The following is a 13,064-nucleotide window of genomic DNA, read 5'->3' on the forward strand; positions in this document are numbered from 1 at the left end:
CTAGAATTTTTCTTTTCAAGAACATCTCTCCCATCTTTTGACCACTTCTTAACCACAAAAGCACTATATCCAAAATATGCTTTCTAGTGAATCCAAACATGACAGAGGTTGCGTCATGTTTGAAATGAAGTGCAAAATATCAGTTTGAGAGGGTGCCTCTGTATTCTTCTAAAGTTATACCAGAAAATATTATACATCCAACAGCCTGTTGCATAGCACATGATTTTGGAGAGAATGAGTTAACTTTGATACTGAGAAACAGAATTCTTATGTATTGCATTGATTTTCTCTTGTTACTGTGCAATGGGCTAGTTTTCCTTGGTATGTAAATCATTTGTTGCTTTTATTTCAGTGTGAGCAGAACACATTGCTCTGTTCATTTTCCAATGGAAGTTGTCATGGTGAGTTTATATCTACAAATCATATTAAAACCAAAATGAATGTAAGTGTGCAAAAAACGGCTCCACATTTTTCTATATATTTCTAGGTGCACACAAGTTTTATGGAAACAAATATTTTCAGTTAGACCAAACATTCAATGAAGCATGATTGCTAAACTATCTTAAACTATGTTAACCTTGGCCTAACAAGTCCTGGTTTTCATTCTGTTTTAGACTGACATTTTAAGATTTCAAAAGCAGGGAACCCCACAAAAAATGCCTTTTCTACAGGAGTGGAAGGTTCGTGGGCGCCTTATGGCCCATCACAGGGGGGTTGGAACTAGATGGTCTTTAAGGTCCCTTCCAACCCAAACCATTTGCTGATTCTGTCCCTGCTTGTTGCACTGGAATGACGGTGTGTGTAAAGAGACATGTACGTAGTGGGGGAAACACTTCCCGTGTTGTTGCCTGGACTCATCCTCAGACCAGGCTGAAGAGACTGTTTTGCTAAGCTCTGGTCTTGGGTATTTTTGGCGTTCACAATTAGTATGAAAAAGTTAAAGTAAGATTAGAATCATGCCAAATCTTTGTGATCTTTAAAGCCACATAACACAAAACCTCAGAAAATGCCAACTCAATTTTCAGTGATGCCATAACCACCAATATTATACAGTATATCAATACAACATATAATAAAAAACCCTAGAGGTTTTTTTTTCAATTAAGGTGGATAACTCCACTCTTTTCACATTTTGTAACATTTAAACGAAATCAGAGCGCATACATTCCCATGGGAGAGCTGCAGCAACCTTTTGCAGTAGACACTTTATACTGACGACTTCATTGTGGCTAGAATTAAAACAGTGTTTATTTAAAGCACTTATAAGCATTAAGGCCACAGTAGAAAATCTGATTTGGAGGTTGTTGTCTGATTGTTCGTGTTTGTTAACTAGACTCAGGACATTTTTATGAAACTACAATTTAGTTTTCTTGGGGGTGATAGAGTGCTTTGCTGTAGCATAGCAACCTACGAAAATGGCTACTGAAGATTATATTGTATTTTATTGACTATATTGTAAAATACTATGTCTGAGAAGGTCTTACCAGTACATATTTCAGTCATCTTGAAGATGAACTGGTTTCTCATATTACAAAAAGTGACAGAAGACACAAGACCTCTTTTCTGAGAGCCTAAGTCCTGCCTTGAGGACTGAAGTGCTGTTTACTTGGATCAACCAGTCTATGGTGATTCTTCATGGGGTCTTTAAAACAACAAACAGAGAGAAAAAAGAAAAATCCCTATAAAGAGAAAAGCAAAATGTGGAACTTACATTTTCAAGAAGGAGGGGAGCATGAGGACACAATCCTTAAGCCTTATGGCAGTTGTCCAGGAAAGCATGGAAATTTATGCCTTTGTCAGAATCTTTCCTTTCTCCCTTTGGGGAATACTGTCTGTATCAGCACCAAATGACACAACTGCTCTTGCTCATGCCACTGATACAAAGAGGTTGCAGGTCTTTGCCTACCCCCTCATTTAGAGGCCAGGCATCCTCTACTGCAATTCAGGATGCAGCAGGGAATTATTACACTGAGCCTGGGAGATCACATGAACCCTTTCTAGGTTTCTATGACAGTAATTTCAGGCAGGAGATTCCCCTTAAAATTCTATATTTTTGTTTGTATGTATCTATTCATGTGTGTTGGACAGTACAAAGAGAGTAAATGTCTGGAGATGCAAGTCCAAAAGTCTTTGGCTTTCAGACTACTGTCAGAAAGGAATTACCACCATTATAAATTTGCATAATGGGGAAATTCCAAGTCCCCTCAATAGTTTAAAATCTTTACCTCTGCTCTGCCAAAGCCATTTAGCTTAACTCGTCTTTACAATCAGAATTCCTTTCCTTCATATTTTTCTTTTCTTTTTTTTTCAGTTGCATGCATTATGATAACAAACATTTGCTCAGAAAATGTAAATAAGTGTGCATTATTTTCTAGTTTTTCCTTTATGAATGCCAGGGATCATTTATCTATGTGCTAGTTCAGGATGCATTTAGAGCAGAGTATGTTTCAACTAAACAAAAGATGGCTTGAGGTTGAAGAATAAGACGTTTGCAAATCTTACCAACACAATTTTCTTCTCCAGCATCAATATGTCAGAGTGTATTAAAAAATTAACCAAACAAAAACCAGCATTGTAAAACCTTAGAAAAATGAAATGCTCCACTTTACATATATGTCTTCCTTATGGGTGTGAATATTAAGTTAAGCCATAGGCAGGTGTTTAAGTACTATGGAAATCAATGTCATATCAGGACTTAAAACAAAGAGATATATTTTCTGTGTATCCCATGAAAAATCTTCCAAAGAAGCCAAGCTGACTCATTGAGAAATTCAAATTTGAAGAAACAATTGTCTAATTCTTGAGACACTATTGCTGCCTAAAACATCTCATTAGTATGTTCTGTCTGTCATCACTTCTTTCCATTGCCCTACATGTTCTTCACTTGAGCTTCTAAAATGTGGTATTTTCTTCCCTGATACCCTAGCACATAACAGTAAAAGTTTTACTGTGATAGTTTGGGCTTATTTTGTTGCGCTATCATCATTCTTATACCCATTTCTTAAGTATTCTCCTTTTAATTAAAGTTTTTCATTTATCAAATGTTTAGGCGAGTCGGTGCAGTCATGTCACAGTGAGCGACGTGTTTTGATATTAGACTGCAGTGGACTGAATTTTTTTGACTACACTGGAGTCTCAGTGCTTCTTCAGGTATTCATGACAGAAACATTCTGTATATGTTATAATTACACATATGAGTTACTGGGGCCAACTACTAGTCACTTCACCTGTATCAGTGGATAAATATTTCACCCATAGAAAATATAAGCACAGATTTGGTATTAAATTGTACTGTGTATATATATAAAATTACATTAAAATATTTCTAAATATTTTGGGTAACAGTGCAAATGTATACATCTGCATGTAATGAAGATGAGCTTCAGAACTTCTCCTTTTTTTTTTTTTTAAGTTTGTTTAGGTCATATTTGACCCTGCCGTGTCAGTTGTAGGGACACGTGTAAATTTACTGCTTTAAAGTTTCAGCTTTAATTCTGTGCTTTTATCTGTGTGTTCATCTTTTGACCTCTGGCTTAGCAGAAAGTAGATCTCCAACCTTTCTCCCATGGGCAACATATCTTGCAGACTGGGTTCAGGCATTGCAGGAGTTCCAAGATGCTCCCAGAAGACTAAACCCAGTAATCACTGGTTATTGGGGTGAATGGAACTAAATCCAGGTGGCAGCTGGCCTCACTTGGTGTTCCCCTGGGGCCAGTCCTCTTTAATATCCTTGTTGATGATTTGGACAAGGGGATTGAGTGTGTACCTTCAGTCAGTTTTCAGATGAGACCAAGCTGGGTGGGACTGTTGATCTGCTGGAGGGCAGGAAGGCTCTGCAGAGGGATCTGGACAGGCTGGATTGATGGGCTGAGGCAGACGGTAAGAAATTCAGCAAGGCAAAGTGCCAGGTCCTGCTCTTGTGTCACACCAACCCTGTGCAGTGCTACAGGCTGGGGGAAGAGTGGCTGGAAAGACATGGATAGTGGTGGACTTGGCAATGCCAAGTTAAGGCTTGGACTCGATGACCTTAAAGGTCCTTTCCAACCTAAACAATTCTATGAGTCTATGGTTCTGCATAATAAGCAGTTCTATAGAGTGGATAAATATTATGTTCAAAAGCTATTTCTTACACTTCCATCAGATCTGGAGTTTAAAAGTTGTGTAGTGACTACAGAGTTAAGTGGGTATGGAAGGTTTGGTTTGCATAATTTTTGTGAGAAAGATAAAGGACTAGATTCAAACTTGGGTCTTAGCCCAGGTTTTTCTTGCCCTAACAATTTTCTCAATTTACCGCAGTGATTACACAGTGAAGTAAGTGTTGTCTTAAAAGAGTTTAAATTAGAACTACGCATATTGGCATGGATATAATGAAAAAGAAAACTGGAAAAATAAGGTTAGTGGGAGTGACTCTTTATTAGCTATCCCTTAGAAATATAGGGCATTCAATATAGTATTAATTTTAAAAATTATGATTTCCAAAAGGTCTTAGAGACCTCCAAATTACAAATTACTTTAAAGAAGTGTTTGACAAATTTTTGAGAGGTAAGTCTGGTGTGGGCTATGAAGAGCACAGGTTGGTAGTGCAGCCTGTGGATAAATGGTTGGTCCAAAACCAAGTTGCTCAGAGAGGACCACACTCAATATGTCCTTGTTGTTACACTCCTTCCCAAAATATCATCACTGATGCCAGAGATGGATGATTTTTGAACTGAGTAAGGTTTTTGGTTTATTTTTAAAAATAGAGTATTCTGATAGGGTCCTCACTGAATCTCTTCTCTCAGAATTTTTCTACTTCATACGGATTATTTAAATTTTTTTTGATGCAGGAACTGCTTTGGATATTCCCCATTTGGCAGAAAAATGCCCTACTCTGGTTTTGGAGATATTTTCACTTTTTTTTTTTTTCTTTAGCTTTCTATCTTATTAATATTTTCTCTCTGTGGAGTTGACCAGTTTCAAAGAGAGAATAAAGAACAACTTAGTTCTGAATGTAGCATGATAGTTATGGTGCTTTTTTGATAAAAGTCTCAGTTTTCTAGGTCTGATTCCTGTCTATGTGGACTGGTAGTAAGCATATGGTAAGGACATGGGAAAACACGTTGAAAAAAGAGAACTGGAAATAATACCCCTAAAAATTACAGTAAGAAAATGCAAAATTGTTAATCACATTCAGTTTTACTTCTCAGCAGAGCTGTAAAGTACTGCGAAGAGGTGGTAGGAAATAAATGTGGCTTGGTAATGTTTGCATTATAGAAGGGCTCACTCTGGTGGCTGCTGGCAGTACAGCTGCTGCAGCAGCACTCCGGGCTCTGTCTACCTTGAATATGGGTAGGCAGGAATTTCTGTGTATTTTATTTTCTGTTGGTACTTAAAACATGGTTGGTTTTTTGTTTTTTTTTTTTTTTTTTAAAATTTCTTGTTTTCAAACATATAGATTTACGTGGACTGTAAAAACAGATACATCGATGTGTTGCTAGCACACTGCAAAGGCAAGTATCAGAGTAAAAATTTTAACATGATGGTTTATATATCCTCACTACCTTCTCAGTGTTCATGTGTTTGTTTTATTGCAGCTTCCTTGATGAAAGCAATGCAGTACGGTGGAAATCTTGAATCTGACAATCCAGTATTTTTTGAATCTATTTCTTCAGCAATTGAGGCCATTCATATTCACAGGGTAAGACTTATAAGCAGGAGTAGGTGAAGCCTGGAGGGCTTCTTGGATGCTCACAGCAATTTGTTAAAGTCTGGGAAAGTCTTATTTACCCAATGAATCCATCGTGTAGAAATCTTTTATCTGTCTGCACTCTAAAACTGGTCCTCAGCCTCAGGAATGCAGTTTTCCATTTTTTTTGCTGCTAGCACTCTCTTCCCATTACCCTGTCTCTTTTTGCATCAACTTCTTGATCTTCTATGGTAGATCCAGAGGCACTGTGTTGTGGTGCTTTAATCTGGGCTCATTCTCCACTGGAAAGATTTATGTCATCTGGAAACACCTAACACAGTCTCTCGGTGAAACAAATTCACTCACAGCCAGCTCTGCATTACTGAAACTACACTTCTGTTTCTCAGCCTGGGGTGCTTGAAGCTGCTTCACACCAGACCAGCACCGCACTGGTCTGACTGAAATGCTTCTGGATTCCCAGCAAGTTTGGTTTGAGACAGAAATCTTGTCTCTGCCCTGCACTGTAGCATGCTCTGTTGGCTCACTGGTGGAAAGAGGGGAAGAAAGAGCTAGAGGGAGAAGGGAGGCTTGAGCATCTATTTACTTGCTCAATTATACTTGCATTCTTTTTTAAAAAGATTGTAAACATTTCTTCTTGAACTATGTGATCCTTTTCCACTGTCATGCCAGTGTAAGTGAGCATGCATTACAAGCAGTGTGCTTTCCTGTAGTTTTATTTATGATTCATACATGGCTAGAGTTTGGCTCAGAGCCCTCTCCAAGAGACGTTAAACTCATCATCGTCTGTGGTTTGGTTGGTTGTCTTTTTTTCTTCACTTTGTATTTTACCAATTAAATCAGAGTTGCCTATGGACAAAAACACTTTCCATTGATTTATCCAGATTAAGGTGAGTTGGCACAGCTGGTCTAGTGAATTGACCAGAAAAACATGTTCTCTTCAGAGCTTTTCAACATTTTTCATTATGTTGTCCTACAAAAAATAATTTCCTGAAATGGTAACTGCGGGGCAAAAATAACGGGGTTGGCTATTGTATATTTTGTCTGGGTCTGATTAGATGAATTAGAATGATTGTTGTGTTATAAAATGTCTGCATTTTTTATTGATATTAATTAACTTTCCTAACATTCTTGTAAGATAGTTATGTACTAGCATTCCCATTTTATGGAAATGGGACATGGATAGACCAGGACAAACGTTCATAATGAAAAGCGGTACCTAAAACTCAAAGTCCACTTTTTTAGGAACTGATTGCTTGTTTCTACCAGAGCTGCTAGGCAAATCAAACCTCTGTATAATGGCTCAGCAGTTTAGTCTGAAAGGCTTGCATGCAGTCTCAAATTTTAAACATAATTATGAACAGTGTATATATATACTGCTGATGCTTCTTCTTCAGAGTATTTGTAGTACATGCTTCAGGGATTTTTATGTGTTCATTGTGTTTAACACCTGAAGATAAGGTGGACAAGAGTGACAAGGCAGGGTGATGGCAATAGCAGCACCACACTGTACCTACCAGTCTATGTACTCCTCCTGCACCTTTTTAAGCTGCTGAGGCCAGTAGGACTTTTGAGTGTTAACAGGACAGAACAGGCAGAATAGGATAGAAAAAATATGAGGAAGGGGCTGGAGACTAACAGAAAGTGATTTGTTCTGATTTACATTTCAGCTTCCCCATACAACAGTCTTTCACTGTCAGAAAGGTAGAGGCAAGAGGGCTTTGTGGTTAACTTTCATCTCTGATGCTGTTCAGAAATGCAAAGATGTTCTTATCTACATCCTCCAATGAAAATGTTGTGTCATTCTCATTTTTACGTTTATAAATTGATAAGAAACTTGACTATTACTTTATGCAGTTAATAATAAATAACTTTTTGAAATATTAGTTTTTATAATGGTGGCATTTTCAAGCTTCATCTCCTAATTTTATATTATATTCTAAGAAAACATTATAATACTTTTTTTTTCTGTTTCTCTCAATTTAGAATTACAGCAAGTTCAGTGAACAGAGTGAAGTGTGATGCCAACCCATTGAGCATCACTAGTTTCATCTGCTCATATTCAAAATGAACTACATCATGCCTTCTTAACTTTTTTCTCCACTGGGTCTCATAGACGATCTTTTATATGCCATGTATATTTAGCACATTCAGTAATGACAGATCTGCCTTTCAAAAAGAAAATCTTTCAGATGCAATCACCCAGAGAATGTTCATGCAATTGCTCTACAGTGGTTTTATATAATATTTTTATATACATTTAGATAAAAATTATTAGAAAGCAGACACGAGGTATTAACTGTGTTTACCAGTTAGGTGTATTCTTTTAGATATCTTCTATTGTAACATTAGTTGGAATAAGCATTTGTAGTTTTGTGTATGGAATAGAGACATTATGAATCTTTAAAAGAGCATGCTATAATTGATACAGTATCCACAGGAAGGCATATACCAATGCATACTGTTTCTAATGGCTTTACTTACTCTCTCCTCTGTTCAGGCCAGCCATTTGCAGTAACAGCATCATATCACAGCTATCATATGCTTCCACTTTTTTTACTTTGGCTTTGTCTGCTTTTTAATGCCTGCCCAGATCAATGGGAGAACTTGCAAGTATATGCAGAGAAGGCAGATGCATGTTCACTAAGAACCCTGGATTGCTTCCCCTCTATTAGTTGTCTTCTGCTATTATGGTTTGCTACATTTTCAAAGCCACAGGTATTCTGTAGCTGAGGTAGCTGAGAGGTGATTGTAGGGACACATAAGGTGTGGGCCACATTTCAGCCACAATCCTGATGTGCAGTACTGTGTGTGAGCACACAAAGTGGGTGGAGGAATTCACAAGTTGAGTATTTGGTTTGTATTTATGAGTTTTCAGCAATCGTGTTAGATTATATTATCACATCGATACCATGTTATATGGCAACATATTGAGGCCTTCCAGTACCTGAAGGGAGCCTACAAGAAACATGGAGAGATACTATTTACAAGAGCATGTAGAGATAGGACAAGAGGGAATGGCTTCAAACTGAAAGAGTGTAGGTTTAGATTAGATATTAGAAAAAATTCTTTACTGTGACAATGGTGAGGCACTGGAACAGGTTGCTCAGAGAAGTTATGGATGCCCTAACTCCGGAATTGTTCAAGGCGAGGTTGGATGGAGCTTTTAGCAACTTGTTCTAGTGGAAGGTGTCCCTGCACACGGCAGGGTGTTGGAACCAGATGATCTTTAAGGTCCTTTCCAACCCAGGTTATTCTACAATTCTATGTATGACTCTTTTCTCTTGCCTTTGTTCCCTTATGTGAACACCAGCAGTAAAATGTGAGTTGAGCAAAAAGGAATCAACAAATGAGAAAGATGAGAAAGTAGGATTTTTTTTCATAAACTTAAAAAATCTATGGAAGCTAAAGGTAAATTAATATGGCACAGCCATAATGGCCATCTTAGCACTACAGAGAGGAGGGAAGTACAAGGATGCTTTGTGCAGCTGACACATATAGGCAAAATCTAGTGCTAAGCATTCTGTTTTCAGCAGCAATTACATCTGTGTGCTCTGCCCAAAGCTGCTGCCTGCAGGAGATGAGGTGGCTCATGGAGTGACTTTTGCATCTCTACATAGTTAAGAAATTGATAAGCTTTTCCTCAAGTCTCGGTAACTCCACACTACTAGATGATAATGGGAGAAAGCCGTGGGTTTTTTTGCCCTTTCAGTTATGAGTGACTCTTGTAGTTATTCTCTACTTTGTACCACAGATAACCAGAAATGTTCTGTACAAGTTCTTCTGAGACTGCTTTGGTAAATACTATGCAAAAGGTTGATAAGTAACTGTGAGAAACTCATTATACACAGGAGAAATAAATTCTGTGTACCGTCTCAAGCACATTAATTTCAGATGCTGTAGTTGATTGCAAATGGCTCATTACATCACTGGACTCAGTAACAGGCTATAACATTTGATTAATAATTTCCTCAAACAGTTTTCGTAATTTATTAACACTTTAGAAACTATTTACAATGTACTTTAATCATAGAAGCATCAATTTTATGTCACAGCTGAACGGAGATTTCTACTTAACTGCAAACTGAATAAATGAATAAATGGTATCTTTTCTACTAGGTTCAGCATTTGTTCTTTGTCAGCTAAATGTTTTTTCTGAAAATTTACAGATAAGTTGATTAACGAAATTGTCAAAAATAGGGTCTTTAGCAAAGATAACATCTACCAGGAGACTTTCACTTTTGTTCTGAATGATCTTGTAAATGGAACAACACAGATACTTTTAAAATTCCATGTAGTATTAGCCTTTAATGAAACCTTCTGCATTTAATGATCAATTTTGTAGTGCTTATGAAAATTGCTTCCAATTTTTACTGCTTTCAATCGGAATAATTTTTGCCCAGCTAAATGGCTGTTTTAGGGATGAACATTTATCTCCCATTAGTTCCAATCTTCCAACACTGGGCTTTGGGATAGTTGTAATATTTCTGTAATCTCTTTTGCTGCATATAATAAGTCTAAATAACTTTCCATTTCTGAGTTAATTATATTCCCTGTCTGACAAGTGGCATCACTCAAGATAGTTGTTTCTCAGCAGAACAGAGTGTTTAAGGGACATATGAAGGTAGCTGCCCTTTCAATTTCTTCTAAAATACCTGTATTGAGTTTAAGCTCTGTCAAACCAGAACTGCTCTACAGAACTATGGGCAGTGAGTGAGGGAGTGTCATTTTTTTTTACCACTGACTTAGTAGAGCAAATTGCAAATGACTTCACTACTGATTCAGTTTCCATTTCTCCACCACCTACCCTTCTGAGCTATTGATGTTTCCTAAAACATGTTATTGTGCATTGCCTGTCTTCAAAAGGCCGGGATACCATGCCATCAGACCTCATGGATCACCAGATCACTGGCTACTCTGCTGGTGGCATGGGAGTTGCTTCATGTCCTCCCTGAGTTGCTCTCTGCGAATCCCTGATGCTGGTGTGTTTGTGCCACTCAGAGTCAACTAACAAACAACTGCTTAATTCTTTGGTGAAGATTTAAGGAAACACTAATACTGGATTAAGTTTTGGAGGCAATTCCCACTATTAATTTTAACCCTTCCCTCAATGCTTTTTTATGCAGACTGGCCACTGGCTTTCCTCTGGCGCTCAGAAAGAATTATTATGTAAATATATGGAAGCCCAACCCAAAACATCACAATTAGCTTCACTGGAATAGAATGGAATGGAATAAAATAGAATACAGTAGAGTAACATTTGAAAGAAACCAACAGTGATCACCTAGTCCAAATGCCATAATTATAGAAGAATATCATAATTAGAATAAGCCATACTTATTCTTCTCATCCAGAAGGGCAAAGGGAACCAAACTCATCCTGTACCAAAGAGCCTGCACCAAGTCTGTGTGTCCTTATGGCTGGGCAGGCTCTGGCCTCACTATCCCAGTGGAGGTGAATTACAGTCAGGAACAGTAAGGGGCTTAGTTATTTGTGCCCTGCTGAGGCAGACATTCATCTTTGTACCTTCAGCCTTACTTACTGGAACATCCCTAGGGACTTTTCAGAATAATGCAAAGTTTTACTAGCTGTGGTTATGTCTGTGAGCTTGTGCAGTGTTAGCAATAAGAGCAAAGTGTGGAGCTCTCTCTCTCCTAAGTGATTCCTAAAGGTGCAAGAGAGATACTGCACCTGCCAGCAGAGGCTCGAGGAAGTCTCTCATTTACAAAGAGGTTCCAAGTAATGAAACCAATGAATTTACTACTCTGAGCAAGCAATTCTGAAAATCTAACCATTCACTTTGATTCCTGTGTGTACACTTAGATGCTCAGATTTTATACTGCAAAATTCAGTATGTGTGAGTCACCTAGCTTTTGCAAATCAGTGCTTCAATTTTGTTCATTTGGTGTATTCTGCACTTCAGAGGAGAACTTTAATACAAGATTGTTTTCTAGAGATGGTCCAATGTTATCAGAGATGACATAACATATTTGCTTGATGTGTTTAGGAATTTTTAGCTATTTTTAGGAACTTGTTCTACATTTTTAATAGTACATCATGTGAGTGAAGAATTTTTATCAATACTTAAAGATTTGCTAACCAGAGTATATTAAAATGGTGATCTGATCATATGCTTCTTACAGAATTTGTTTCACACATTCCAAAACAAAGGAAGCAATGAGGAAAAAACTAGGGAGCAAACTGATGTTAAAGAATGAGTATAATGGCAATTAAAAATTAGGCATAAAATATGTAATAAGGAAAAGACTGTTAACATTATATTTATGCAAATTAAATGTTTCTAATTCTTGTCATATGTCTTTCATTTTAAAGGTTATTTGCCCTGATTCTATGATTCAAGTGTCACAAGGTCTGGCTTTGACATAATTTATTTGACAGCTCTGTGTGTCATAAATATATAATGTAACAAAGAAAGGTATCTTCACTGTTGAATGAAAACATTAATGTGTCAATACTGCGTATGAATACTGTTTGACATTTACTAGTTTCAAAAATAAAACACACAGTATGCCTTGAAAATATGGTATTCCTATTTTTGGAAGATACTTTCTTTGTCTACAGAAACTCATAAATAAATGAAGGAGCACAGTTCCAGAGTGCATAATAAATGGTGCATTCATCATTAAGATAGATTTTTAGTAAAGATCACATAATCTGTATGTTTCCATATGTTTTAAATGCATTTAATTATTTTTCTTTTTTCAATTCTGTGTATTAAGATATGCAAGAATAAATTTATACTTAAATAAATTTGAATATGAGACAATTTGCATGTAGAAGGAGGAAAATGCCCTCATTATTTGGGTTTTTTTTTTACATTCTGTACTAGCCAGTTTGTAATGAAATATTTTGCCTTCTTCAACCTCAAAATGTATTAAATCTTAACAATGAACAAAGAGAAATTGCCTTACATTCAGAAGTTTTATTTCTTCACAGCTCTTACAGGAGTATGGCATATAACAGACATTTTTACCTCTATAAGAAATACAGAAATCTTGGTCCAATTCCTCTAGTATTGGCTCTTTGCATGCACAGTCATTTGAATACGTCTTTTTTTAATTGTCATTTGCATCTACAGATGGTGCACCTCATATCCAATTGGCACATACTGATGGCACTACTTATATACAGTCTGTGGCTTATCCCAGTAGAGACGAAATGATGGGCAAACCTTCCCACCACCTCCCAATAACTGTGATGACACTAATGAAAAATGGATTGACATATCTTTAAAAATTTGGCCTTGAAAGTAGCAGCTTAATTTTTCAAGCCTGGTAATTTATGAAAGAATTTGCTTCTACCAAAAGGAATGCAACCTCTACATTTTTTTAAATTTACAGTGGCTTGCAGAAGTATAAAC

At 37.0% G+C, this 13,064-nt stretch overlaps 1 protein-coding gene across 1 annotated transcript in view; it reads left to right on the forward strand.

Annotated features, from left to right (window-relative positions):
• SLC26A7 (solute carrier family 26 member 7) overlaps positions 1–12,808 on the forward strand; it is a 71,030-nt gene extending 58,222 nt beyond the window's left edge. Inside the window, exons 14-18 of the mRNA XM_032129087.1 lie at positions 353–401; positions 3,050–3,150; positions 5,435–5,489; positions 5,574–5,677; positions 7,670–12,808. Coding sequence (XP_031984978.1) covers positions 353–401; positions 3,050–3,150; positions 5,435–5,489; positions 5,574–5,677; positions 7,670–7,705 — 345 coding nt within the window. The 3' untranslated portion in view covers positions 7,706–12,808. The remainder of the gene's footprint in view (positions 1–352; positions 402–3,049; positions 3,151–5,434; positions 5,490–5,573; positions 5,678–7,669) is intronic.
• Positions 12,809–13,064: the final 256 nt, after the last annotated feature.

The sequence above is a fragment of the Corvus moneduloides genome, chromosome 1 (genome assembly GCF_009650955.1).
Source record: "Corvus moneduloides isolate bCorMon1 chromosome 1, bCorMon1.pri, whole genome shotgun sequence".
Classification (NCBI taxonomy): Eukaryota; Metazoa; Chordata; class Aves; order Passeriformes; family Corvidae; genus Corvus; species Corvus moneduloides.